Below are 27,100 nucleotides of genomic sequence, written 5' to 3'. Positions count from 1 at the left end.
GTAGGTTATGTAAAGGGTCCTCTCCGTGGCCATTGGGTATTTCGTAACGTAAATCAATCGTCCGAAAACCCACTCACGATTCTTGACCAGCGAACGTTCTAAATCTGGACAAAACGTCGATCGCCGAACGTAGTAGTCGTCGTCGTCGTCGTCGTCGGTGAGTCAAAGCAAACACGCTGACTGATATTGATAAACGGCACGCTTCACACCCGGTGCTAACCGCGGAAGACTCTCGGTCCGGCGGGTACTTCATGCCAGCCTCTCCCAGATGTGCCCCCGGGTCGTTGCGGCGTTGCGACCCATTAAACTTCGGGACCCAGCAGCAGCAGCAGCAGCAGCGCCGACAGTTGTTCGCGACCATCGAAGATCCCTTGATCCAGCATCCGACCAGATGCCGAGCAGTCAGTCGTGTTCGGTGTCTTGCCCGGTGCGGACGTGAATCTTGAGTTCTTCTACCGGGGTTGGTCTGTCTTCTCCGAGCCTACATCCTAGGCAGTCATTGGCCGTCCTGGAAATCCACCTCTTTCCTCTATGTGTGTGTGTTTAGTGCAAAGAGATTATGAATGAAGGCAATAATAATGGTGTCCGTTTGCTGATAGTGTGCTAAGGCAAGCGTGCGCGATAGGCCATCGGACCCGCGAGACCCACACAAGAACCTGGATCCGTGCGCTGGAGGACGCACACGGTGTGTTGTCGGTGGTGCCCGTTGATAAGGTTCCGCTTCGGTAACGCCCGACGACGTAGAGATTGAAAGTGATTTAGTGAGAAAAACACTGATTGGGAGTGCGCGTGTGTGTGTGTATGTGTGCTCTCTTGTGTGTAGGTGATTGTGTGTAAAAACCGGTCGACTATCTCCGTATGTTTCCCAAACGGATTTAAACGCGTTTGTCTTGGCAAGTCTTAACCTTCCAAGACAAGATACTTCCAAGTGTAAAGTGCACTCCGTTCCGTTTCGGTGTGATCCAACAAAATGTCTGTCAAAAGTGAGGTATTGCAAGGGTTAGTAGTGTACGCGGTGTTACTGCTACTACCCTCGATCGTACGTGCAGTGGATCCTCGCGATCTGTACAGTTACGCGAACGAAGCCAGCGAGGTGTTGCCGCGAGGTGATGAAGAGTTCCAGTACATGGATCTGGACATGCCAGCTTACTTCTACAACGAAAAATACGACCGTGTTTACGTAAGTTTGTGTTTCAGAAAACGTTTGATAGTTGGACAGGACCCATAGAAAGAGAGAAGAAATGAGCAATCAGAGGATCATCATCCGTGGTGTGGCCATGCTGCGCTGTTTACTACTTGCTTTTCGTTGAGGGTTATCAATACACACCAGCCTTTACACAAATTGCGAATAGCTGTACACATATGATGAGAGTATGAGCGCGATCTTCGCTGACAGGGATCAACAGTAACCCCCACTGTAAATGATCGTATTTCTTGTGCTATTGAGGCGAAATAAATTGCCTTTTATTCGGTACTAAATAAAAGTTCATCCTTTATATTCCGCGACTCGATTTGAACCCATGCGCGGCATGTTGTAAAGCCCTCCACTAACCAACTACACCACAAGACCAACCCGATCGCTTGGTTGCAAATTCTCCCCTTAAATGCTAACCCTAATTCCAATCACTCGAAACAACTACTTCACCTTCCATCCAGAGCTTCACTTCAATTGTACCGACACTGCCCTTGAGGGACAATATTTCACGCCCCGCACACAAAAGCGAAAGCGCCTTTGCAAATTGTTTTGCACCGAGCAAAAGTGTGTCCGATCGCTCAAACGATGATGATCCGCACCACACAGCCTAGCCCATTAGCGCCAAACAAAGATGTGCTTTCTCTTATCAGCACTCTGGTCAAGCGTCCAAGCGTCCAAGAGCACCACCGTCCCCGGCAGATGTGTAAATAGAACCTCTGCTCTGCCCGGGAGCGAACATTTAGCAATTGCATGGTAAAAATAACGACTTTGCGCCATTACATAAATGCCACAGCATGACAGTGGACAGCATGGAGGCTGGCAGCAGCTAAAGATGATGATAACGAGCCCTGCCCCCGTTGATCTTCCTCGTGGAGAGCGAATGAATGCGTTCCCTTTGTGTGGTGTTTTAGCAATGTTCCATCAAATTAACCAATGATTTATGGGTATGCTTCTCCCGGTTTTTACTCCTTCACATGCACACACACACAGATCAACACCAACGGCATCCTGTCGTTCGGTGGCGAGCTGGTCGGCTTCCTCAATCTACCCTTCCCGCTCGGCAACCCGCTGATCGCACCGTTCTACGCGAACGTCGACACAACCCTGCCGAACGATACGGCCACAATCGTGTACTTTAAGTCGCGCGATCCCACCCTGCTCCACCGCACGACCGAGCTGGTGCGGGACAACTTTGGCAGTCTACTGGCCCGGACCAGGGGCTTCGAGGCGCTGCAGGTGTTCGTCGCGACCTGGGAGCACGTGGGACACTACAGCATGAAGAACGAGGTGCAGAACTCGTTCCAGGTGGCGATCATACAGGGCGCGACGGACACGTTCGTGCAGTTCCTGTACCCGGAGGAGGGCATCAGCTGGATCCAGGGTGATACCGGCGATAGTGGCCTGCCGGATGTGCGTGCGCAGGCCGGCTTTGCCGCGGAAGATGATCGTACGTTTATGCTGCCCGGTTCCGGTACTGATAATGTACGTACTGTTGGAAGGTGTTGGGTGTTCAGGGTGAAGGGTCAACATCTAGTTTTTCCACTTCTCAGGTACGCCATTTAACGATTTCGTCCAACATTAATCAACCGGGCGTGTGGTTGTATCACGTTGGACCGCTCGCACCGGAGGGGAATGTGGAGCAGCCGGACCGCCAGCACGCCGAACCGAGTGAACCGCGCAGCTGCGCTGATGGTGGCCGGTACAAGTGCCATTCGGCGGCATCCTGTGTCAACAGCAACTGGGGCTTCTGCTGTCAGTGTAAGTCCGGCTACTACGGAAATGGATTCAGGTAAGTTTGGCCATTCCACACGAAGCCATGCTCGCTATATTCCGATCAACATTTTACGTGAACAGTTGCGTGAAGAGTGACATTCCACTGCGGGTCGCTGGTAAGGTGCTGGGCAATGTGAACGGTGAGCCTCTCGACACTCAGCTCCAATCGTACGTTGTAATGGTGGATGGGCGTACGTACACTGCGATCAGTCCGCTCGAGGAGCAGCTCGGCACTGATCTGCAGCTAACGCAAATTCTCGGTGGTACGATCGCGTGGCTTTTCGCCAAGCCTCTTGGAAATTCCATGAACGGTTACCAGCTGACAGGTGGCAAGTTCAACCACACCAGCACACTGCAGTTCGAGACGGGCGAGTCGTTCTACATCACCCAACAGTACACGGGGCTGAACGTGTGGGATCAACTCGCACTGGATGTGCATCTGTCCGGCCAGCTACCTTCCATTCCGGCCCTTGAGAAGCTCCATCTGGATGACTATTCGGTCGCATTCCGTCGTTCCGGTAAGGACCGGCTGCAAGCCGTCAGTGCGCACAGCTTCCGGGTTGAGTCGCAGGCACGCAACGTTAGCTACACACTGTACCAGGACATTACGTACGAGGGATGCTCGGGCAATGAGGACACCATTGCCGGGAAGGATGAATCGATGCTGAAGATTACGCGCATCAATCTGGGGTACGAACCGAGGGAGCGAGCCGTCCGGATGGGCATGCTGTCGAAGATGGTGATCGGCGATCAGTTTAACCCGTGCGATGAGGCCAACTGTGGGGATAATACGGTGTGCGTGCCGAAGCCTGACGACACATTCGATGTGAGTACACCAACACAAACCACACTTTGGCTGCTGTTGCTCACTTTGTTGCTCACTTTGTTGCTCACATTTCAGTGTAACTGCAAGAACGGGTTCACCTACATCCCGTACGGTACGAGCGATCGCATCAACTGTGTGGACATTGACGAGTGCTCGGGCGTTAACATCTGTGACGAAAATGCGCAGTGCTACAACGAACCGGGCGGCTACAGTTGCCGCTGCAATCCGGGCTACGAGGGCAATGGGTACGTGTGTGACAAAGTAGTACCGGGTGGATACAGCCAACCGACCTCTTCGTCGTACACGGTGTCGACGCCTGCAAGCTACGGTGGGCACAGCTACAATGAGGTGGACAGTGATCCGACCCAGGAAGAGCCGGAACAGTGTGAGGTAAGTGTGGGAAGACGGGGTGGGATGTAGGTTACGATCGTCTTCAACTTTACACTTTGGTCTGTGGCAGCGCTGTGCCGAGTTTGCCGACTGTGTCGAGGGTCAGTGCCAGTGCCGATCGGGGTACGATGGCGATGGTGTCAGCTACTGTCAGTCACTGTGCGATCCGGAAAGCGTCTGGAACGGGGAGGAGTGCGTGAAGGAGACGTACGTTGAAGAAGGTGAGTAGTGATACAAGACCTCCCATGGTTTCTGTTTAATTTACCACAATCCGTTACGTTTGCAGAGGGAATTGAACCGTTCTGCACGATACTGGGCTGCACGTGCCCCACCGGCTACACGCTGATCGAGTACGCGTTCAACCAGATCTGCCGGCGTGTTGAGCTCGACCCGGAGGAGGTCCCCCAGGAAGGTATGCCGCCCTGCGACGTGGAGAACAACTGTAGCCCGCACGCAAACTGTGAGTGGCGTGACAGCTCGTACCGGCATGAATGTATCTGCAATCCAGGCTACGATGGTAATGGGTATACGTGCGTCGAGAAGGAAGTGTCCTGTCTGGATGATGAGGAGATCTGTGACATCCATGCGTCCTGCACGTACATGCTGAATCGGAAGTCGGTGTGTGTCTGCAACAAGGGCTACGAGGGCGATGGTCGTACGTGCCATCTCGCGCCGGAGTGTGCGGTCGATGATGATTGTGGCATGAACTCGGAGTGCCAGCAGGGTGTGTGCGTGTGTCAGGAAGGGTACGAGCGGGATCTGTCCGACTTTTGTGTGCGGGCTGGTTCGTGCGGTGGTGCGTACTGTGCGGAGAATGCGGTTTGCGTGATCGATCCGGTGCAGAAAATACCGTACTGCCACTGTCCCCAGGGTTTCGTTGGGGACGGGGTGTCGCAGTGCCGTTCCATTCCACCGCCGTGCAATGTGAGGAACAACTGCGGGCTGCATGCTGCCTGTGTGCCGAGCTATAGGTGAGAATGGGTGGACTACAACCCATTAAATTTGTGGATTTTAATCGTTCTTTTCTATCCTCCTTCACAGAGATTCTTCCTCGTACGAGTGTATGTGCAATCAGGGCTTCTTTGGCGATGGGTTCGTCTGCACACCGGAGCGTAACTGTGCCAATATCCCGAGCCTGTGCGATCCGAACGCTCGCTGCGAGTCCACTACCAACGGCTACCAGTGCATCTGTAACGATGGCTTCATCGGCAACGGGTCCGTCTGCAACACCGCCCACCGGCTGGACGATGGCTTCCTGCTCATCAGCCAGGGTGTGGCGAACATACGCGTCCCGCTGAACGGTGGGCTCGGGTACCCCGTCACGATGGCGTTCATGTCGATCGGGCTCGATCGGGACTGTGCCGAGGGACGCATCTACTGGAGCGACATTGCGGCCCAGCAGATCGTGAGCGCCAAGTACGATGGTACCGATCAGAAGCCGTTCATCACGAAGGACATCGTGTCGCCGGAGGGTGTGGCGGTCGATTGGATCTCGCGCCGGCTGTACTGGACCGATTCGGCGAAGGATACGATCGAGGTGGCGAGCCTGGACAATCCGGAGCAGAGGACGGTGCTGATTTCGAAGTTTTTGGTCAATCCGCGCGGTATTGCGGTCGATCCGCATCAGACGAAGCTGTACTGGTCGGACTGGAATCGGGATGGGCCGAAGATTGAGTGGTCGAATTTGGACGGAACGGAGCGGGAGCAGCTGGTCGGTAGTCCGCAGGTAGCGCTGCCGAACAGCATTCAGGTGTCGATGGCAACTGGGGAGCTTTGTTACGCTGACGCGGGGACGAAGAAGGTTGAGTGTATTGATACGTACAGCAGACAGATCCGCACGATCGCCAGCAATCTGACGTACCCGTTCGGGTTGGCCGTTACCGATGATTTGTTCTACTGGACGGATTGGATGACGTAAGTAGAGGATCCTTTTGGACTCTCAAGGAACTATTCTAAGACGCTTTTCTTTTCCTCTCTCTCTCTCTCTCTCTCTCTCTCTCTCTCTCTCTCTCTCTCTCTCTCTCTCTCTCTCTCTCTCTCTCTCTCTCTCTCTCTCTCTCTCTCTCTCTCTCTCTCTCTCTCTCTCTCTCTCTCTCTGTCTCTCTCTCTCTCTCGTTCTCTCTCCCTCTCTTCTCCCCTCGAAAAATACAGTAAAAAGATCGAAAGCATCAACCTGTACGGTGTGCGCCAGAAGCCGATCAACTCGCCCGTGTTTGGCAACCACAAGATGTACGGCATGACGGCCGTCACCGACAAGTGCCCGCTGTTCCACAGCCCGTGCGTCAGCAACAATGGTGACTGTCCGGAGGACAAGATTTGTCTGATCAATCCGCGTGCCCCTTCCGGCCGTAGCTGCAAGTGTACGCGCAACTGCAACAATGACGTCGTATTAGACTACTAAGAAGAATGTGTGTACTCTAGAGGGGGGACGGCTGTTGGTTTGTTTTTGTGCTTTTCTACTGTGGGCAACCTTTACAAACAGACAAACGGTCGTGTAATGAGTGTTTTTTTGTACTTCCCCACTTTTCCCTTTTTCCTTCCTGAAAGCTGAAAGAAAAAAAGAAGCAATTTATCTTGACATACATTAGAATTAGCACAGAGAGAGTGGATGATGATGATGATGTCGAAGGTTGACGATCGCAATCGTGCGACGAATGTATGCGAAATGGTTTGTAACGTTCGCTGCTTAAGCCGACAATAAACTCTCTATTACTTTAAGTCGAGGTGTGTGCTTCATGTGTACATGTAGGTGATTGAAATTATTTGAGAAATATGATCAACATACAGGAGGGTTAAGCATGGTATATAAAAGTAAGACACAGGGAACATTCCCTATTTAGGTATATTTATTTGAAACGATTTGAAACTTCACATCCGATCGTCGTAATCGAGGACAGATTTCTAAGGTAAAGTGAGGATCGAAGCTCGCCAATCTTCTACTCTAAATAACATGCTTACTTACACAGCGCTACACAACCAACCTTTGTTGTCTTGGCTAGCTGCATTAGTGTCCGAAATCGCTGACCGTCACGTGTCTTCAACTGCCAATCCGTTATCATAGCCCACTTCCCACTCCAACCTGTCACGTGACTCCCTCTTTCCTTGTGTGACGACCTAAAAGGACTCTACGGGGAGCCATCAAGTCGTCCGGTTCCATGCGTATAACAAGACCAGTCACATAACAGTACCGAACAGCTCGCACAAAACGTCCATCTCGTATTCGTACAAGTTGTATCGACTGCTCCATCGATCTTTCCTATCATACCGGGCTTAAAAATCCTTCTGAGCATCTTTCTCTCGAGACGCGATTAAAAAGAAAAATGGAGTATTTCAGTACTGTTACTGGACGACGAAAATGTCCAGTACCCTTCGTATGAATGTTACCTCCAATCGTTCTAATCGTTAAGCAGCAAACCCATCGAACTCCTGTCTTGTTCGGCAGATCTTTGTTCTATTTCCTAACAGTTCTGGAGTTCGATAGAGCGTATTTCGACACACGGTAAAAGGTTCTAGTGCTACAATGTTAGAATGTCCTGATAATCTGTCCTACTTTTACAGACATTCCTCTCGACCGTAACGTCAACAGTTCTGTTGACTAGTATCTCGGGAACTAGAGAGCTCAGTCTTGGGCTGCCGCCATACCACAGCTGTAGGAATGTGATTAAAAAGTATATCATTGATTAGAACAAATTAAATCTGTTTGAACTCTTGCACTCCAATACTTACCCCTTGCTGACTTGTTAGGGAGAATGATGCTCAGAAGTATGACTAGTATGACCTGCCCTGGGCTGAACCATGTTACTTGTACTTGTGTATGTTACTTCATGTATACTAGTGATGAGAAAAATGAAGTTTTTGTCGGAATCGATTCCGGCTAGCTCCGCAGTTTGCTGGAATCGATTCCGAATATAAGGTCCGGAATCAGGTTCCGGAATCGACTCCGGAATTGGAATCGATTCCAGCATCGGAATTGGCTCTGGAATTGATTCCGAACACGGAATCAGAATAGAGTAAGTCCGATGCCGAGCTCTCACCACTAATGTATACAGAATGAATTAAGCCAACGCGATCGCAATCGCATCAACGGCAAGGCTCGTCCGAAACTCGTCCTTGTTTTGCTGCTCTGCATCTTCAACTTCTGAGCATCTCCAAGCTCCTTGGGACCGAATCGTATTCACCACCATTACATAGAATTCTTGCCATTTGCTAACAACGTCAACAGTCAACGGATCGTTACTTTCAATTGTTCAATCGTTAATTGTCGCACTTTCTTGGGAAACGCAGTGCGCCGTCGTATTCCGTGAAAGAAATAGGCGCGCAGGAAGCGATCAGCACAGCAGCAAATCAGCTGTCATCGATGTGTTTGCTATGGGGCTGGAGCAGCGGCTGTAGCGCACGTTTCTGAAGGGAATGGTAGGGGAAATCGAGAATATGATGGCCGTGTTACACGCAACTTTTTGGTTGGAATTGGGACGTTCAATGCATTCTGCTCAACTTCTTTTTGGAGTTGGATTTCCAATATTTTACCAACAGTTTAAACGGGTTTTTTCTAAATTAAACAGAAATTCATCGAAATCTCGTGACTAGATTTATTGCAAGGAAAAACGTGTCCAATTCATTTAAAATTGAATGATTTTTTTCCTTCAAACCCCAAACTCACTTGCCGATCAAACTCACCCTTTCTCACGAGTTCCATTCTTCGAAAATCCGCCTTTTCCTCACCGATCACCATTCCCTTCAGTAACGTTTCCGAGCAGCGGTTCAACCGCACCCTGAACGTGCGCATGCGTGCACGTCAACGAAGCACCCGCCGAAACGGAGCCACCGATGACAGCTGGCTTGTGTTGTTGTTTTGATCCCTCTCTCTCTCTCTCTCTCTCTCTCTCGCTCTCTGCCCCCATACCAGTCACTCCCTCTCGCTTGGACTGCCGCAAACGGGCCGGCAGTCGGCTGCATCGGACCGCAGACCACCAAGCTGCTGATCGGTCATGGCGCCCAACGCCGCAGTTTGTGCGCTCATTTCACTCGCTACCTTCGCGCCAGAAACGTCTCCTTCCTTTTCATCCTGAATCCTGTCGGCATACGGACCATCGCTGTCGGAATTCGGCGAACCCAATCGGAGAGGATTCCCGCAATTGTATGGAAGTGGTGGAAGTTGGTCTGCGCCAACACATTAAAAGCTGCGCCAAACACAGTGTTCTTTGCAATTGGCCCCCGAAAACAAAAGGATATGCGCGCTGAATGCGGTAAACGTTCCCGTGCCGTGGTTTGAGCTCATTAGGCCGCTGCATTAGGAAAGGCGCCTCGATCACCACAGTCCAAAAAGTGGCAAAGCGGTGAAATACGTGGAACTGTGTCGGAAGTGGCTCGAGTCAGTGCCGTTGCTCCGTGTGCATTGTTGTTTTTTTTTTTTTGAGGGGGGACAATAGGTCAGTGCCAAACAAAAGAAAAGTAGGCGGAATTTGTTCACACTCAAAAGTGAACCGTTACAAACACACACAGTGCGAATAGTGTGGTCAGATTGAACTTGATGAAAAGCGATTGTGTTTTTTTTTCTCGTAATTTAGCAAGTGCCGGTAGGGGCATTTTCCACTGACCGGTGTGTTCTAGCGGTCCAACTATTTCCCGGTGGTGTCCCAACCGGGTTGGTGGCGCCTTTTGGCGCTCGTTTTTTTCCTCCCCGCAACAGTTACACCGCACTTCTTTCCCTTCCCTTTCGTGCCCGTTGTTTCGCCTTTACAAGCTATATTGTGTCACTGTGACAGCAGCAGCAGCAGCAGCAGCTCGCTCAGAGGTGCCAGGGGTTTTCGGAAGATGCAAAGCCGACATTGAAGTTGAAAAGTGCGCGAAAACGGACCTGCCACCAGCATTTGCTGACGTACCGAACACGAACACGAACACGAAGAACGCGCACAAAAGCGAGACGGCGAGAGAGAGAGCGAGTGAACCCAGCGCGCACAACAGACAGAGCTAAGCGGGGTAAGCAGCACAAGCGCACAGCGACAAGCAACCGAACCAGCAGTTCGATAGTGTGTGCAATAAGGCGGAAGAAGAGGAACGCAAAAGTAAGTCCTGAAGACTTGCGGTCTTTTGTACCGGCTCGAAGACACACTCCCGCTTATTATTAACCGCACCGTCCGAAGAGTAGCACACACTCGCGCGGGGGAAAAAGCACCTCTATTCTGCCAATATATACTACCACCGTGGGTGTGTTGTTAAGCAGAAGGAGAGACATCTTCATCTTCCCTTGTGCACTGCACTACTCGTTTGGTCGGTTTTGGAGCGGAGTTACCACATCTACCAGGCAGCGGTAGCGATAGAGGCGTGCAACATCGAAGGAGGCGGCGACCCCGAGAGTAGAACGTTTCCGGCGGTGTGTGGCCCCCAAGGAGAGCGGTGTGCGATTGCGGACCTTTAAACGGCAATCCGCGCCTCCCCTCATCACCCGCCTCTCCCGCAACGTGTGCAACGTGGCCATCGTGTGCCTGTGTGTGTGTGTGTGTGTGCAAGATTCACAGAGATAAGGGCAAAGTTCCGCCGAATGTCGTTCATGCTAAAAAGTGTTACAGTGGCGCAGTAGCCAATTTCCAAGTGGTACTAGTATGTGAATCCTTTGATGCAACACAAGTGTATTTATATATGTGTGTGTGGCCTATGTATGTGTAAGCGTGCGTGTGGTGGAATTTTCCTGTCACGAGCTTATTGGAGGGCAGAACACCATCGTCGTTTCGTCACTTCTCATCGCGGAACGTCTCCAGTTTAGCAGCAACGGAGCCAGCACTCGCCATAGGAGCTAAAAGGAGTGTTGCTGTGTTCAGCTTAGGATGGATTATACCAGTAATGGGTAGGTCCTACCATTTTTTTTTTGTAAAAAAGCTGATAATTTTTTTTATGTATGAATTTCCCCATTTTTCGCAATCTTGTCGTACAGTCAGCACCTTTTTTGCACTCCAACCTCCATCCTCGCCTTGCCTCCGTCCCCTTGCCTCTTCATATGCAATATCACAGCCTGCTTCTTCTTTACGGCTTTACACAGCCCATTGAATGGATGCGATGCGGCTACTTGAGGCGAATTGCTACTTCAATACATTGTACCCTCTTGCTGTGTTTCATATTATTCTTTTGCCTCCCACGTCTTCTGTGTCTGCGGCTTCTTCCTTCGCAACTCTTTTACTTCTAGCTTTTTGACGTATCATTTATAGGGGGGGGGAGGCTGACACACACCTCGTGCACGATCTGTCCATTACATTACATTCAGTGATAGTAAGACTATCTATCGCGCGTGTCTGTGTGTCTCTAATTATCGGCGCAAGCACGCGGAGTACCGAAGAAAAATAGAATATTCCTGCTATTCGAAGGGTGAAAAAATTTTCCGAAGCTTTTTCTTTCTCTTTTTTCTTTTGGCTGTTTGCGGCTCATGTTCCGCGCGCGCACCTGTGTGTATTGGTGTCTATTGGTATGTGGGACGACGAACATGTCACACACTTCTTCTAACTCACGTGCTCTTTTGGGGGTTTTTAAAAATGCTGCTCTCGCGCTGAGCGTGTTCTCCTCTATCGCTTGCTAAGCGCTCTCGCTCCTACGACCGATCGGTGACCCAACCGACATTGTCACGTTGCAACCGGTTTTTTTTGTATTGAAAAAGTGTTCTCTATAGCGCGGTCAAATCGTTCTCTATAGCAGAACTATAGAGAAGGTTTTTCCAACCGTGTGACAGCGTGTATCATACATTTGGTTTCTGTATGCTACATCCCTTCTCAATTTCTTTCATTCTCTTCATTCTCCCTACAAAGCTCTTTCTCTCATTTGTCGATTCCGCACATGCTTACGCTCTTTATTTTACCTTCTTACTCGCACATACAAATTTACATACTCACACAATTCACACTGCCGAAAACCGGTGCGGAATACACACGTACCCGTCTTGCCTGCCTTCTCTCCTCCTCCTTCCTTTCATCCAGCGTTGTCTTCGTCGAATGGTGTGCACGCGTTAAAAATTATTCCTGCTTGCCTCCCCCTCGCTGCTCCCAGGTGCTGCGCTAGCGTGCTGGATGATCGTCCCTACCTTCCTGCCGCCTCTCCTCTACCAGGCGCTAGCACGTTGGAAGATCGTTCCTGCCTTCCTGCCGCTTTTCCTTCCTCCGGCGCTAACGCGTTGAATGATCGTTCCTGCCTCTCCTGTCCTTTTGTTTTCGGCACTGCTGGTGAAAGAGGGAAATATTATCTATTTTGAAAACCGCTGTTCCATTTAACTTGATGATACTTACCAACCAATTGATTATTTCTATCGTGGTCCGTGCTCACTTCCGTTTGTGCGTGTGTTATTTGCTATAGAAAACGAAATTGATTTGATATCACCAATTATTAATACCATTCAGTTTGATACATATTGATATAATCCTTTATTAAAAGCTGTACTTACCAAATAGTTTTTTTTCCGTACTGGTTTCACGAGAGAAAAAAACGGGCACGCATCGACGTAGCCTACCGCTTGCAAACTTGATTTCACACTACCACATTTTCATGTGAACGCGAAGCAGCGCCTTCCTCGGGTGGCTATACAGGTATTCCCCGATATACGCCATACTCGATATACGCGATTTCACTATAAGCTTTTTTTCTAAATTTGAAAGTTCTTTGAGCAAATTGTACTAATTTGACACATCGAATATCACATTCAAAATAAATTCCCTTTTGATCGAATATTAAAAACCATTTCAAAAGGTGTACAATTGTAATCTTCAGTTGAATCAGATCAAATAACTAATTAAGTGGTAAATCCTACCACTTCAAGCAAAATTATACGAAAATTAGCTATAATTTGACTGAAAACTCGATATTTGCTAATATTCGAGATACGCTATTGCCTCCGGTCCGCATTAATAGCGTATATCGGGGAGTACCTGCAAAATGATACAAAGAGCGGACGAGAGAAGATCGCTTGCGTGAACGCTTGGTGTAGCAAGGGAAATTGGACAAGTACCAGAAAAGCGAGACACAAGAGTTTCTCTCGAACGATGGAAAGAGAAGAACCATATGCAACATGAGGATGGTTGGTGTGACACAGCCAAGTTGCGAGCAAAAAGTGACCAACACCCAGAAGAGCAAGACAGAGTGAAAAATTTTCTGAATGTTAGAATGAGAAAAATGATAGATACACATAAAAATCGCGCGATAATGCCGGTTGGGTCGGTGAACCATTTAAAGACCGGACCGGCAACCTGGCATGTACATTGCGGGCCATTTAAACCCCCCTTCCCTCTGCGCAACGCGCTGTTTGCCCCCCCCCTTCCTCCTTGCTTCCGCTCACGCTCCACAATCTTTCTCTCTCTCACGGTAGGGGAGATTCTCTTTTTATATGGAAGATTTTCGCCCGTGTGTGTCCATTTAAATCGTGCTGTGCGCTCTCTCGCTCGCACGTTCATTGCTTCGGCCGCCTGTCATTGCTGCCCCGACCGCGAGAGCCGAGTTGCGCCTTTTTCTTCTGTGTGTAATAATAATAAAAAACAAATTTGCGAAAAGCTGTCTGCGCCGCGCTGCGTGTATGAGTGCGACAGAGCGCGGCGATTTCTGCGTTCTCGTTTTAGCGCGTGTGCTGCGCTTTTTTAAAAGGGGCGTTTAAAAGGTGTGCGTGCGTGCGCTCGCAAGAGAGAAAGAGAGTGGATCAACGCCCAAAAATTCTGGCGGGTAAAAATACAGTTTTTTTTTTTGGGGGATACCAGTTAAATCATTTTAGCCGCCAGTGCACCGACTCTTCGGGCGGCGGCGCGCGTTTGGAGGAAAAATGGGCATGAAGAACTTTTCGCGCCGGATTTCACGGGCCGGCACACACATACACACACGTCAAAACGCGCCGGAGCTTACACTGCCGGTGCTGATGGCACTTCCGATTTGCCTGCTGCGTGGAAGAAGAATATTGTGCGCGTGAGTAGCTCTGTGTGTGTGTGTGTATTGTGGCGCGCAGATACGGTGCAAAGCGCGCGCGTTTCGTCTAGTGTCAAAATAATATCGTGGGGGCGCCTCTTATTTTTCGAATGTGTCAAACCCCGGGGACCGCTTTCGCTCGATAAGTTTTCGGTTGATTTTTAGCCTAATTGTCACTAATTGTTGTTTTTAGGCCTGTGCTTCATTAGCTTTTCTACTGGAAACGAAAAAAAAAAACAGGTTCGGGGAAGCTATCACGGCACGGGAGTTGGTGCGCCCGGTCTGAACGAAGCAGCTGCGCTGGTAGGTGAAGTTTTACCAGTTCGAAACTCCATACCGCCGCGAAGGGGGGTGGGCGCCGCTATACGCTGATCTCATGGCGGTGGAGGCGCATGGTGCGTTTCAGACACATAAAATGGTGGAACGGTGGTTTTGTGCGCGCCACAATCGCAAAATGTCACCACGTTTCCATTTGTGGCATCTTGACTCATTGTGTAGGATGTTGGGTGTGGTTTTGTTATATGATGGTTGGGATTTTCTTTCTTTTTTTTCTTGATTTTGCTAGTATTCAAGATTATTTTATACATAATAACATAATATAATATATAAATATTTCGCATATAACAGTATATCGAATAAATTGAACACATTTTAACGATTATTATCGATTTATTTTTATTAATTAAAGTATAAAAGCTTATTTAATCATTTAAAAAATAACATAAAAAATATTAGAATCAATTTCATTTTTTACATACTTTAAGTATCTCTTTTTTATTAAATTTTTACTTATATGCTTCAATAACATCTTCAATATATTAATGATTCTGTTTTTTCTCTCTTTCTCTATTTTAGATCAATGTACGCATGCAGACTACCCACGACAGAAGCCGCAACCAGGACAGAACAACCACAGCGCAAAAGCCGTAAACGCAAAAACACTTCGGAATTGGACAAACATGGCGTACGTATACACACCCAAACGGCAAGCAAGAAATTTCAATCCTGCTGGGAAGAAGATGGAAGACTGTTGCTTCTTATTCTTCTTGCCCGATGCGCAGATTTTGTAACGGACAAAAAGTTTAAAAGGACGAGAATTCTCGTAATGTCGGTTACGCATACCGGTTGTCCTTCGTCCTTCCTCATCCCTAGAATTCCTTGCAAACCGTTTGTGGCAAACGCAAGATGTAAAGAAGAAGAAGCAAAAATGAAGGGAAAGAAACAATTCTAAAATGCAACAACCGGGGGAAAGGTCGATCGGTTATTTAATACCAGTTTCCTTCCATTGCTTGCCTCTGCTTCATGTGCAAACCGTTTGCCGACCCGATTCTTATTGACCCAAAGCTATTGCCCCTCGACGCATTCGAGAAGGAAGAAAAAGAAAAAAACGTACGAAATAGGAAACACAGCACCACAGGACGATCGTGTGAATTGGTTTTTAAAAGTCCCAAGTCGAAGTTTCGAACACGAACCCTCGGGGAAGGGCGCACAATGCAGCGTGCTGTTTGCGTCCCTTTCGCACTTAACCTCTGTTTGCAGGCAATGGGCGAATGTTTGCTGTTAATGGAAGAGGGCAGAAGGGGAAGCACAAGCACAGGCAGTAAGGAAAATGTAGGGAATGGTGGCAAGCAGAAGAAGTTATATACCCTTCGAGAGAAAGGACCGTTTTTATGTACTCTCGCAAGCAAAGCCAAGAATGAAAACTCATGATTGATGTTTATCTGAAATTTTCCTAGAATCGATCAAGGGGAAAGGTAAGAAATGGATCGTTCATTTCAAACATTTCTTCCCATCGACAGGGAGCGAAACTAGGGATGATTGGTTGATTGTTCCATTGTCTTGCGGTATGAGAAAACAAATCTGGTAAAGGGACCATGTAATTTTCTTATAATTTCAAGCACCGATTGTGTCGATTCCATTGATTTGAAATATGAAAACATCATTTGTTTTTCTCTGCCGCATTCAATCAACGTTCCTTTTTTAGTAACAAAAAGCGCAATGATTTGTCATCAATTTGCATTGCGCTTTGGATTCTTTTTGATGGCAATAATTTGACCCCTATTGCACAACAATACTGTTACGACACAACGAGCCATTGGTGCAACTCGTGTGCCGATAAATGTGTCTCACCCCCTTTTTTACTCGATTGATTGGTTATCAGCGAAAGCGCGCGCGATGCTTGCTTCAAGTCCATTTTTACGATACGGATAGAGACACATTTCTTGGGGAATTCAACACCTGCCATTAGCGACAGCGTTTAGCATTGAAAGAGGGGGATCAAAAGGCATTAAAGTATTCTAAAGGTATAAGGGGTTAATGCAGAAAATAATATTTGCACTTGCCAGGTGCATGTTTTCAAAACCAATCCTCTCTTCCCTGCCAATACGCCATCAATAGAGTGTTGCAATTGATGTCAATTTTAGTTTACGAACGATTGCGCATGATTGATCACTCGAAAATAGGGGGAAAACATGGGAGAGCCACATGTTTCTATGCGTGCCACACCCGCACACTTTCTGCTCGGTTTCTGTACATTGCTTTAATTTGTTCCAAAGATAGTGAAGAAAGTTAAAACAATTATCGCTCACAAACAATCTCGGAAACGGATCGTTTTTTCAACTCTAAATTAACCATCTCTGTTGGGTGTGCACTGTATTAGGGCTTAAATGGAGCATGTTTTTACGTTGTAACGCAGCTTCCGCCAGCATTACTTTCGCTTCTTCTGCACCTAAAACCCATTCATTCATTAAAACGAACCATCCCAAAAGCCTAGCTAGTGACAGTTTAAAGTACGGAAGGACGGTGTAGGAGATTCTGTGACACTGCCGTTGGCCACTTATCCTCTGTCTCCTCTTTGCAGTGTTTGTACGCACGTCCTTCAACCTCTACTAACCATAAGAAGTCGTTTGCACGCTCTGTTCCCCGGCATGCTGTAGACTTCGCCTTGGGTCAGGTTGTCCATGTGTTGTCTGCCTTCGAGCGACAAACTAGTTTTCCCTGTTGGAATCTCTACACTTCTCCCGGTGGATGTGTTTGCCCATCGATGGCACCGTTCGCAGCAAATGGAGAAGAGAACGTCTAAGAATGTCTAGTTCTGATCGCTTTTAAGGTCTCGCTGTGTTGTTTGCCATTCCCATCAACATGAACGTACATGGCTTCTTCGTTTTCGCTGCTCTCGTATTGTATTTTCCTTTTTTAGTGTGCTCCCGACTCCGACCTATCCTCCGTAGTACCGGGCAGCGGTCTGTGATTATCATCTTTCCCTGTTCTGTTCCCTTCTGCCCCCTGCTTTGTTTATTCCCTATCTTTTCCCCCTTCTTCCTCTCCCGTTTCGTCCCATTCCCCCCGGAGCTGGAGCGGAGAAATGACAGTGCTGGTGGTGGCATATGGGTGACGTGTTGTGTGGTGTGTTCGAAAAAGTGGGTAAAAGAAGAGAACGCGCAAACCGGCCGCCACAAGCAGCAACGCGCGGCCAGAATGCAACGCGGCGGCGCGCGCTGACAATCCGAGGGTCGATTTTGTGCTGACTTGCTGGGCTACGGCTGTTGCGCTGTGTGTGTGTCTGTGTGTGTGCGTCAATGTTTTGATAGCGCGGGAAAATCAGCTGTCAGCGCTCGGAGGCGGCTGAGAGCGGCTGAGCGCAGAGAGCGATTGGACGAGCGCGCGAGCGAGAGAAAGCGAGTGAGAACGAACGTGTGTGTTGTATAGCTGAACGTTTGTGTTGTATTGTTGCGCTTATTCTTCACCGCCGCTGTTCGTGTGGCGAAAATGGCTTGCGGCCTGAGCTGATCGCGCGGGTAAAATGCGCGCAATGCTGATTTGTTTTGGCGCCAACGAACACACATACAAACGCAGCGCAATTGTCAGATGCTGAAAACCTCGCCCCAGCAAATGGCAGAATGGAAATTCACACGTAACCCAACCCAACTAACCGATCCGAATGGTGCATTGCGAACACCAGAGCTGATAACAACAATGATAAAATAATAATGTTTTCAGCTTCTAAAAGGTCAGCTGGGGAGTGTTTGACGTGATAAATATCTGAACAAAATTATGAATTTTCCCTATTTTTTACAATAATGCACCATATTAGCTTACATTTTTATGGACAAAAACTCAACAAGCCTTTAATTTTAATTTAACTATCCAGCGTAATAGAAAATAGTACAAAAGAACAAGCTCCCTCCGATAGTAGTGGTGACGATCGTGTTTTAGGTGTCATTGACACTTTGACTTTCTCTGTCTCTCCGTCCCTTCCCAAAAGAACTTCGCCTCGTGGCACGCAGTCAAATTTTTGATTTCTTAGTTCCTGTCGTAACCGGATGTGTATAGAAATGATGTATTTTTTTCTTGGATTGTAGATTCATTTACCCCATTTTTTAATGTATCGGTCTGTTGATCACACCACTCACAGTAGGATCCACACTACCAGCAGGATAGCATTCTTTGTTGTTGTTCATACTCTGGGGTCAATTATTTGTATGATATACTTTCCAGTCGGCAGCGCGTAGATCCTGTCCTGCGCAAGCCTTTCGACTCCCAATTACTTCCGCATGGCACGAGTGCTGGCGTAAACATTGTGACGTGTGGACATAGCGGGGGAGTCTTGACGAGCCAATCTACCCAATGTCACGTTCTAGCAAACACAGCAAAGCTTGGTGTGTGTCCACCACAAGGTTATATTGGTAACCTCTAGATCGCCTACATCGATCTCTAGACGCAATAATAGTCCACGTGATATGATGGGTGCCACGCAATGGGACCCAATGTCTGAAGGTTGTGTGTTGCACTCCGGCACCTTCTCAAACACCCCTTGAATTTGAATGTTACGTAAAAAAGCGGGGTCGTCATTTGCTACTTCACAGAGGGGCATGCCTTTTCTAGACGCCCAATGGGGTTTTAGTTCTCCTTTTAACCCGGTGTTATTCCTTTTTTTTCGTTCTTTCGACATTCATGACGCGTGTGTGTTATGTTGGCGCGATCGCGAGCCCGCGCACGCCCGCGATCATTCACATTCACGCTCGATCGAATGGCGCAAAAGAAGAAAAGCAGAAGGAATAAAATCCTGTTTTTAAAGAGCCCCGTTCGCTGCTCTGTGGGCTTCGTGTGTGCGTGTGTCTCTGCGGGAGAAGGAATGGCGAAAGAATGTATTCAGCATAAGCACATAAGCAGCAGGTGAGCAGCAGTAGGAGGAAGACGGACACACGGAGAAGTACGCACTTCGCGCACTAGAAACACTGTTTTCATCTTTTAACTCTTCCCGTTTCGCGCTTTCTGCAATCTTTCCGCGATTGTTTGACGCTTCAAACCCATTGCATACGGTGTTTTATACACACAAAAAAATGGGCATGTAAGACCGAAGAAGATAGACGAAACGTGATAAGCAAAAGAGGGAATAGAACTCTTGGCTGGGGAGTCGAGTTCCCGCGGGCTTTTGGCGCGCGCGCGCACACGCTGATCTCGCGCTGGGAGGAAGTGATTTGGCGTATAATGATCGTAACATTCTTTCCTCTCGATCTTCTTTAATCGTATCTTTTCACTGGTGGATCTCTCCCACAGTTCGTGTGAGCCCTTTGCTCCCAGGTGTGTGTTAGGTTGATCGTTAGGCTTTCCTTTGCATTCGGATCATTTTGTGGGCCCGGTGGATTCGCTGGAAGACCAACAAAACAGTGTAAAGCAAGGGCGCCAAAATAGGCTTCTCTCCAAGTAGGAGCTCTGATTGCGCCAAAAATGCTATTTGGAAATGTGCGCTGATGAATATATATAGCTGGCAGAGTGATCTTCATGATCATGATCCGGTTCGAAGGACCAATTTGTAAACTTCTCTAGAAAAGCATACAATCCCGTCACCATTTTCGTCACGATGAATGAAAACACCACTAGAAGCGCCAAAGTAAAGATGCATTTCTCGATTACGCTATTTACAAATTTCTCTTTTTCCTTCTTTCATCTCCCATTTTTTTTATAATCTTTGCCTGCGTCTTGCAGCAGCAGTCCATCTTCGGCGACATTACAGCGAGTACAAACTGGGCCCCAGGGCCACTGTTAAAAGGACAAATAAGTGCAACAACGGCTAGGGGAAGTGAAAAAGAACGGACAAGAGAAGGAAGGGATAGAGTGAGAGATTGCAGAAGACCACATAGTGCGTGTGTACTGCGACCCACAAAGATGAAACGCGCAGCGAAGCGAAATATGCGGCACCACCGGAAACATTAGCAGTACACATACCCACACACACACACGCACACATACACCGAAGCCTTCTGCATGCCTTTCATGGACGGAGACGGCAAGAAAAGTCGTCCACCAAAAGGGAGAGCTAAAGGACAGAAAGAAGACGCAAGAGGCAAAAGGGATACGGGTTTCCATGTGTGTGTGTGCGTTAGCTGTACCAATTGCCGAGTGCTGATGGTGGTGAAGCTATCCTATTTCCCGCCTAAAATAGTTCTGCTGGCGTGTGGCGCATATGTTCGCGCCAACAAACCCGAACGAAATGCAGCATTACATACACACAGCGCAGCGCGCGTCAAGCGAATGTGCATCGGACCGCGTAACGGACACAGGCGTTATTTCTTCCTTTTTTTTCCTGCCGTAATGTGCCGTGCAAAGGGAGCGATGTGTATCGGAATATGGGGTCCCCCTAGTTTAGTTAAGGTCCTTACGGCGATACGTGTCTGTGCACGTACGGTTGGAAGTGAACGTTCCGTGTGTCGTCAACCAGCTGATGACTGGTTGTTCAATGCAGCAAGCGCGAAGGGTCACATATGCTAATAAAGCGATGGAATGAAATGAACTAGGGACGACACAAAAGGGATCTTTCTTGGATAATGTTGTACCAGCAATGACTTACCGAGCGTGAGTTATTGGAGACACATTGCTGCATTTGCTCCCTGCAGTATTAAAGGTACGAGCACTTCGAGTCGATCGACGAGGAACACATCTTTTCCCCCTATGACCACCGAATTAAGAACAAGAAAAGAAGGGAGACATACGTTTCGCTTCCTTACTTTTGTTATTCGCATGCAACATCTGCCGCGCTTATTAAAATCCTTTTAAATTGTAAATGAAGCATATACCTATCGATGCATATTTCGTTCGTCCTTTTTGTAGGCTCCTCGATCGAGAAGAGCTCGAAAAGGGATAACAGCAAGGGAAGGGGCGCCTTCAAGGATGCAAGTCGATGTGCAAAGCGAGAAGGATTATAGAAAACGGTCAAAAAATGCCGTTAGTAACGATACGGACGCGTTTACCTTTTCTTGTTTCCTTGTTTTATTCCTCCTTGCCTTCCAATGAGAATGTACAAAGGATTAAAATGCCTCTTTTCGTGCCAGGTCCTTTTTCCCCCATTGCTGCTGCTGTGATGGGAATCAAAACAAGCAATTGATTGTTTATGACTTTCTCTTGCTCGTCGGGTCTGTTTTATTGTATTTCGGTATACAATTCTTCCTGGAAGGATTGTGACCTATTGATCAGCTTGTTATATGGAGCCGCTAAATGATTCTCACCCTTTTATTAATGATGTGTATTTTTTTTTCGCTCTTTGCTCGATCCGGCAGGACTCACAGCATTTGCAGCCATCCTCCAAAGTGCGTCGAAATGATCGTCCGCGGGCATCCACATCGACGGGAGCAGTCGCTTCAACGTCCAGCAGCACTGCTGCCACCACCAATCTACCACACAGCTACGCGTCAACCACTACTACCGCCGCTGCAGCAGCTACGGCGGCCCCCGGTCTCTCGATGCCGTCTATTTCGAGTTCGTCCTCGCTGGGCAGCAACAGCAAAACCACCGCCTTCAGCAGCGACTACACCTCCGACACGCAGGGCTCGTCCGAGTTCCCGATCGCGAGCGATTTCGAAAGCTACCCGCTCGACAGCCCGGCCACCTTTGGCTCGAACGTGCTGAGCCCGCCGTGCGATCTGCTGCGCGAGGAAGCGGTCGGACTGTCGGAATGGTTGGCGAAGGGCGACACGACACCGCTCGACGGCGCGGAGCATCTGTACGAGGTGTGCTTTCACAAGGCAGCGAAACCAGCGGCGGCGGCGGCGGCAACCAGTGGTTTCGGTGTCGTGCCTGCGTCCTGCTATCTGACGCCCTCCCACAAGCAGCGTGTCTGTCCGCTGCCAAGCCTCTCCTGGACGGACACGCACGAGATGTGGGATCTGATGTGCCGAAAGGACGATTTGGCATGGCTGGCCCGTGAGCCGAACATGTTCGACGATCATCCAGGTAAGCATGCGGCTCTGTGTGTGTGGGAAAATCTCACCTTTTGTGTGTGCGGGCTTCGCGCGGCGGCTACCTGTGTCCTTGTGCCCTTTTTTTTGAAAGCGATCTTTTCGATATTCACCCCAAAATACGGCACAAAATCAAGCAAAGTGCATGGGAAAATACCTGCCAAAGCTGCTGCTTAGTTGAGGTGCATGCATTGGCACACCGAGGCGATCATTCATCGCACGTCCTTTGGAGGCTCTTACGGACCATAAATCATTTACCATCACCTTTTGGATTTACTTTCTGCACGCAGGTCTACAACCTCGGATGCGTTCGATCCTGATCGACTGGCTGAATGAGGTGTGCGAGGTGTATAAGCTGCATCGGGAAACGTACTTCCTTGCGGTGGACTACATCGATCGGTATCTAAGCTTGAAGAAGGAGCTAAAGAAGAACCACCTTCAGCTGCTCGGTATCACGGCACTGTTTATCGCGGCAAAGGTAAGCTCTTCCACCTCACTAAGTGTGTTCCAATCAATTGATACTAATCAACACATTTCCTCTTCTCTTACCCATCAGGCGGAAGAAATCTATCCACCAAAAATAGGCGAATTCGCGTACGTAACGGACGGTGCGTGCACCGACGAGGACATACTGCGCGAGGAGCTGCTCATACTGAGTGCGCTCGACTGGAAGATTAACCCGGTGACGGTGATCGGATGGTTGGGCCTGTACATGCAGATCAACGTTACCAGCCGGGATGTGGACGTGCCGGTGCGAAGCCTGAAGCGAAAGTCCAACAGTACGGCACACAACACCGCCAGCACACCGTCGCCCAAAAAGCGCAAAATTACGGATGAAAATGCTGACGTCAATAACATACAGCAAGCGGCGGTGACAGTTGGACTGCAGCAGCAGCCCCTGCAGCAGCATCAGCAGCAGAAAGTGTCAAGCAGCAGTACTAGCACGGCTAACAAGACTGATGATGCGTTCGTGTATCCCCAATTCTCCGGCATGGAGTTTGCCCACACGGCACAGCTGATTGACCTTTGCTCGCTGGACGTTGGGTTTGCCAATTTCAAGTACTCTGTGATTGCAGCCGCTGCTCTCAGTCATACGTTCGATCGGTAAGTGTCGTGTTTGTTGTATGTTAAGGGAGGGTCGGGTTTGATATCGTTTCGAAGCGTGATCGTAATGCGAAACACTTTTATTAATCTTTCCTATTATGCTAACAAACTTTGGATTTTTGAAGTGTAAGTTATAGTCTAAACCTGATTATTCCATAAGCTGTGCGCAGTGCTGCAAAATGTCATGAGAATCATGCGATTATCACAACCAAAAACGATGAACATATCGGTAGTAGTAGCTTGATGATCATTGCTGATATTCAATGCAAGTGAGTCATGACATGCCGAACGGGATGTGCGAGTGCTTGAGTCCAACCTGTTACTCTGACTGACAAGCTGAGCTTAATGCCGTCGCAAGCATAAGCAGCGTTTTTCTGGCTCTGAATAGTGCTGCCAAATGCCACTGTTTCTGTCACCAACACTCATGACTGAAACGAAGCTCAAATCAGCACACGTGTACCACAACTGAGCTGATCAGAGGTGAGACTCTCAAACAGTTGGTGCGACCATGGCATGGTTGGTGACATTTTGTTTAGCACCCAACACTTTCGAGTCCTCAGTCGGATGTCAAATGGAGCGGGTAATCATGCTCATGTTGTTGCTAAGGCGTCTCACCTCTGATCATCACAGTAGAGCTAGTGACGCTGACATTATTTTTATTCAGTCGGAATTTGTCATTACTGTATGATAGTGTCATTTTGCAGAGGTGATCCCAGTGAAAAAAAAACGTCAGTACAAAGAGACTGACCAAGCGATGGTCGCAGAAATGTCACGAAGCACAACTGAGTACGTTACGCTGACATGGATTTGGTTTCAGTCAGATTGTATTTGACATTGACAGTGACTTTTTGCAGCACTGGCCATTACAACCTTTAATATTAAAATGAAACGATGGATGGATGAAATGATGCTAATCTTTCTTTTTTCCCCTTATTTTTACAGTAAAACGGCCACCTTCGTCTCGGGTCTGCCGTGGGAAGAGATTGCACCGTGCGCCAAATGGATGGAACCGTTCTTCCTGGTGATCTGCGACGAGAATGCGTCCTGCCCGCTCACATTCCTCGAGTCGAACGATCCGATCAAGCACAGCCACGGGTTGAAGCACATCTGCCCGAACCTAGTCTCCGACAGCTCCCACATCATCCAAACGCACACAACCTCGCTGGATATGTTGGTAAGTGGCTTTGCATTACCTCCACTACTCGTGCAGTTCTTTTTTACCCACTTTATCTAATCCTTTGCCCGTGTAAATGTGTCTCCCTCTACTCGCAGGATTTGGTTAGCATCAAGATCGAACAGATGGAATCGTGCACACGCATGGGACAGCTGGAAGCGTCGCCGGCCCCGATCGGCATCATCGAGTCAGAAGACGGCATCCTTACGCCGCCGGCCTCGAACCGCAAATCGCTGGAAACGCTCGGCGGCGTCAGTGGTACGGCCGTATCGAAGGTGGCATCGGAGGCGATCGCCAGCATCATTTCCGACGCGTCCTCCAGCACCTGGAGCCATAGTTAGGAGGAATGTAAATGTAATTTATCTTATTCCCTACCATTTTCCATCTCCCCCCCCCCTCCCTGCACCGCCACCTGGTGTCTGCATATGCAGCACCACAGTGAATGATAAATTATTACTTTTATTATTCTTAATTTACTGCTACAACATCCCATTTACGCGCAAGTTACCGATCGCGTCAGGAACTTAAAAAAACGTTATAACGCTCTCGTGCCCTTTTTTAAATGTAAAACAGTGGGGAAAAAGCATAGCGTGAGCCTCCCGTAAGTGAATGAAACGCGATGCACGATTATTATTATTATTACTGTTAGGGTGCTTTTCGTTCGAGAAGATGATGAGGGAATGAAAATTGTCGATCGCCTAGCGATGGTATTGCTCCCAGGTTAACACATTCGCTTCGCGTTACATTTCCCACTAATACATTAACCAACACAAACTGCTTCTAACAAGATACCTTCCCCGCTTGAGAGATGCATCCTTTCTCCCACTAATCGACTAGCAGTCCAAATGCTGTCCCACTGACACTCTAACCCACTTTGCAGCTTGTTTACTAATAAACTAAGGATGTCCCCACGCTCCCATCTCTCATTCCTCTCTTTCGCTCGCGCGTTTTGCAAACAATTTTCATTCTTTATTTTCACTTTCTCTACACTTTCGCGGGTTAGGGCTATTAATGTTTAGCATCGCCTTTCATTCCACGGGAATCACAGTGCGATAGTTTCAAGGCCATTTTATCAGAATTCATCATTCACCACGCCTTTAAAAATGGTGGTAATGAGAGTTGTTCGTTTTATTCGTGCTCGGATAAATGGGAGTCAGCCCTTTTTGTTTTTGGTTTGAAAATAACGTGAAGAAATAGAACATTTATTTAAGAAAAAAAAAGAAAAATCAGACATGTGATACATACCCTCTCCATATATTGGTAACTTATTCAACCATCAATCAAAAATATGAAATCAGTACAAATTCGGCGCAACACAGCAGCACGACGCGCCCCTACCCAACCGGTGGTGTGTGTTTATAGTTAAGGAAGAAAAGTGGAATGTGTAAATAGTGTTATTTAAAAAAAAACAGCGACAATAATTACCCGCGACAGGTCCGCGCGGTGTATCAAGGGTTCCGTATAGAACTAGCACAATCATCCCCCCCGTACGCAGGACTGACGATCCTGTTGTTGGGTAAACCAAGAAAGTGATATATAGTCGCCAAGTCCAAGAGTGATGTACCGGCAGACCTAGTAGACCGACATCGGTCATGCCAAACAAGTTTAGCAGTCCAATAAGACTTGATTCATCCAACGAAGCAGCCCTACAGAGGAGCATTGGAGTTATGAAGCTTAGTTAAAGTCTCAACAACACGTAGGTGAATAACATTTCAAGGTGTTGTAAAGAACACTTCTACTGTCCCTTATTTACACTAAGATATGAAAATTTCATCTCAAAACTGTCAATTATTCTCTCGATCAATGAGAGAGAGAGAGAGAACCTGTGAAATATGTATAAAGAACGAGCAATAATTACTCTATTACATTAGTTAGTAAAATTTATAAACAGCACGCGACAAGTCACTATGTCATATATTAGTCCAGAACTATTATCATCGCTGTGCTTAGTGTAGTGAACCTACTGTAGCTTTTAGTGCAAATTTGTGTCCGCATAAAGTTGCTAAAGTGTACTGAATCACATATATCAGAGACTTCAACTACGGAAATGATACGAATGAAGCCAACGCAGAGTAATGCAATTGCAGATGTGAAACCCATTTTCCTCAACACAACGAATAAAATAAAAACAAAATGACTGAAATTCAACGGCTCACGAATAGATAGAACCAATCCACGAATAGATAGAACCAGTAGGGCAATGCTCCCTTAACCCCCGGACACACTGTGATACTTTGGCTTCGATGTGCTCAGAAAATGCCCAGAAAAATGACGCAATACCCCCAACAGTGAAATGCTCATTATAGTTTAGGAACAATGTATCAGAAGAGTATGGAAAATCAAATCATTTGCACAGTAAACATACGCTTAACCACAGTTTTTGTATCAGTTTGGCAGGAATGATTTCTTGTATGTATGATGTTAAGTGACAGTTTTTGCGCTACTGCAATAACCGATATGCATTTAAAAGTCGATTAATC

General features: G+C 47.9%; 2 protein-coding genes and 1 long non-coding RNA gene across 4 annotated transcripts; 2 read left to right on the top strand and 1 right to left on the bottom strand.

Annotated features, from left to right (window-relative positions):
- The first annotated feature begins 413 nt into the window (after positions 1–413).
- LOC121596360 (nidogen) lies at positions 414–6,902 on the top strand. Its single transcript, XM_041921228.1, has 9 exons — positions 414–1,180; positions 2,186–2,677; positions 2,746–2,984; positions 3,050–3,794; positions 3,870–4,184; positions 4,255–4,405; positions 4,471–5,155; positions 5,226–6,098; positions 6,336–6,902. The coding sequence occupies exons 1-9, from the start codon at positions 971–973 to the stop codon at positions 6,583–6,585; spliced, it is 3,960 nt and encodes a 1,319-aa protein (XP_041777162.1). The 5' UTR covers positions 414–970; the 3' UTR covers positions 6,586–6,902.
- A 2,199-nt stretch (positions 6,903–9,101) lies between these two features.
- Positions 9,102–26,800, top strand: LOC121596760 (G1/S-specific cyclin-E). 2 transcript variants are annotated; one of them, XM_041921971.1, is made up of 7 exons: positions 9,102–10,163; positions 14,964–15,072; positions 21,665–22,337; positions 22,633–22,820; positions 22,899–23,446; positions 24,389–24,620; positions 24,719–26,800. In XM_041921971.1, exons 2-7 carry the CDS (start codon positions 14,968–14,970, stop codon positions 24,959–24,961), a joined length of 1,989 nt encoding a protein of 662 aa, XP_041777905.1. In that variant the 5' UTR covers positions 9,102–10,163; positions 14,964–14,967; the 3' UTR covers positions 24,962–26,800. The 2 variants fall into 2 exon arrangements, with proteins under 2 accessions (XP_041777905.1, XP_041777904.1); XM_041921970.1 differs by having other exon boundaries at positions 9,103–11,028.
- LOC121596761 lies at positions 11,865–12,693 on the bottom strand. The gene is made up of 3 exons (XR_006005314.1): positions 12,607–12,693; positions 12,452–12,512; positions 11,865–12,382 (listed from the first exon to the last, which is right to left on the bottom strand). It is a non-coding gene; the product is annotated as an uncharacterized LOC121596761 (long non-coding RNA).
- Positions 26,801–27,100: the final 300 nt, after the last annotated feature.

The sequence above is a fragment of the Anopheles merus genome, chromosome 3R, assembly GCF_017562075.2.
Source record: "Anopheles merus strain MAF chromosome 3R, AmerM5.1, whole genome shotgun sequence".
NCBI classification, from domain to species: domain Eukaryota; kingdom Metazoa; phylum Arthropoda; class Insecta; order Diptera; family Culicidae; genus Anopheles; species Anopheles merus.
This window is presented reverse-complemented; position numbering and strand designations above follow the sequence as displayed.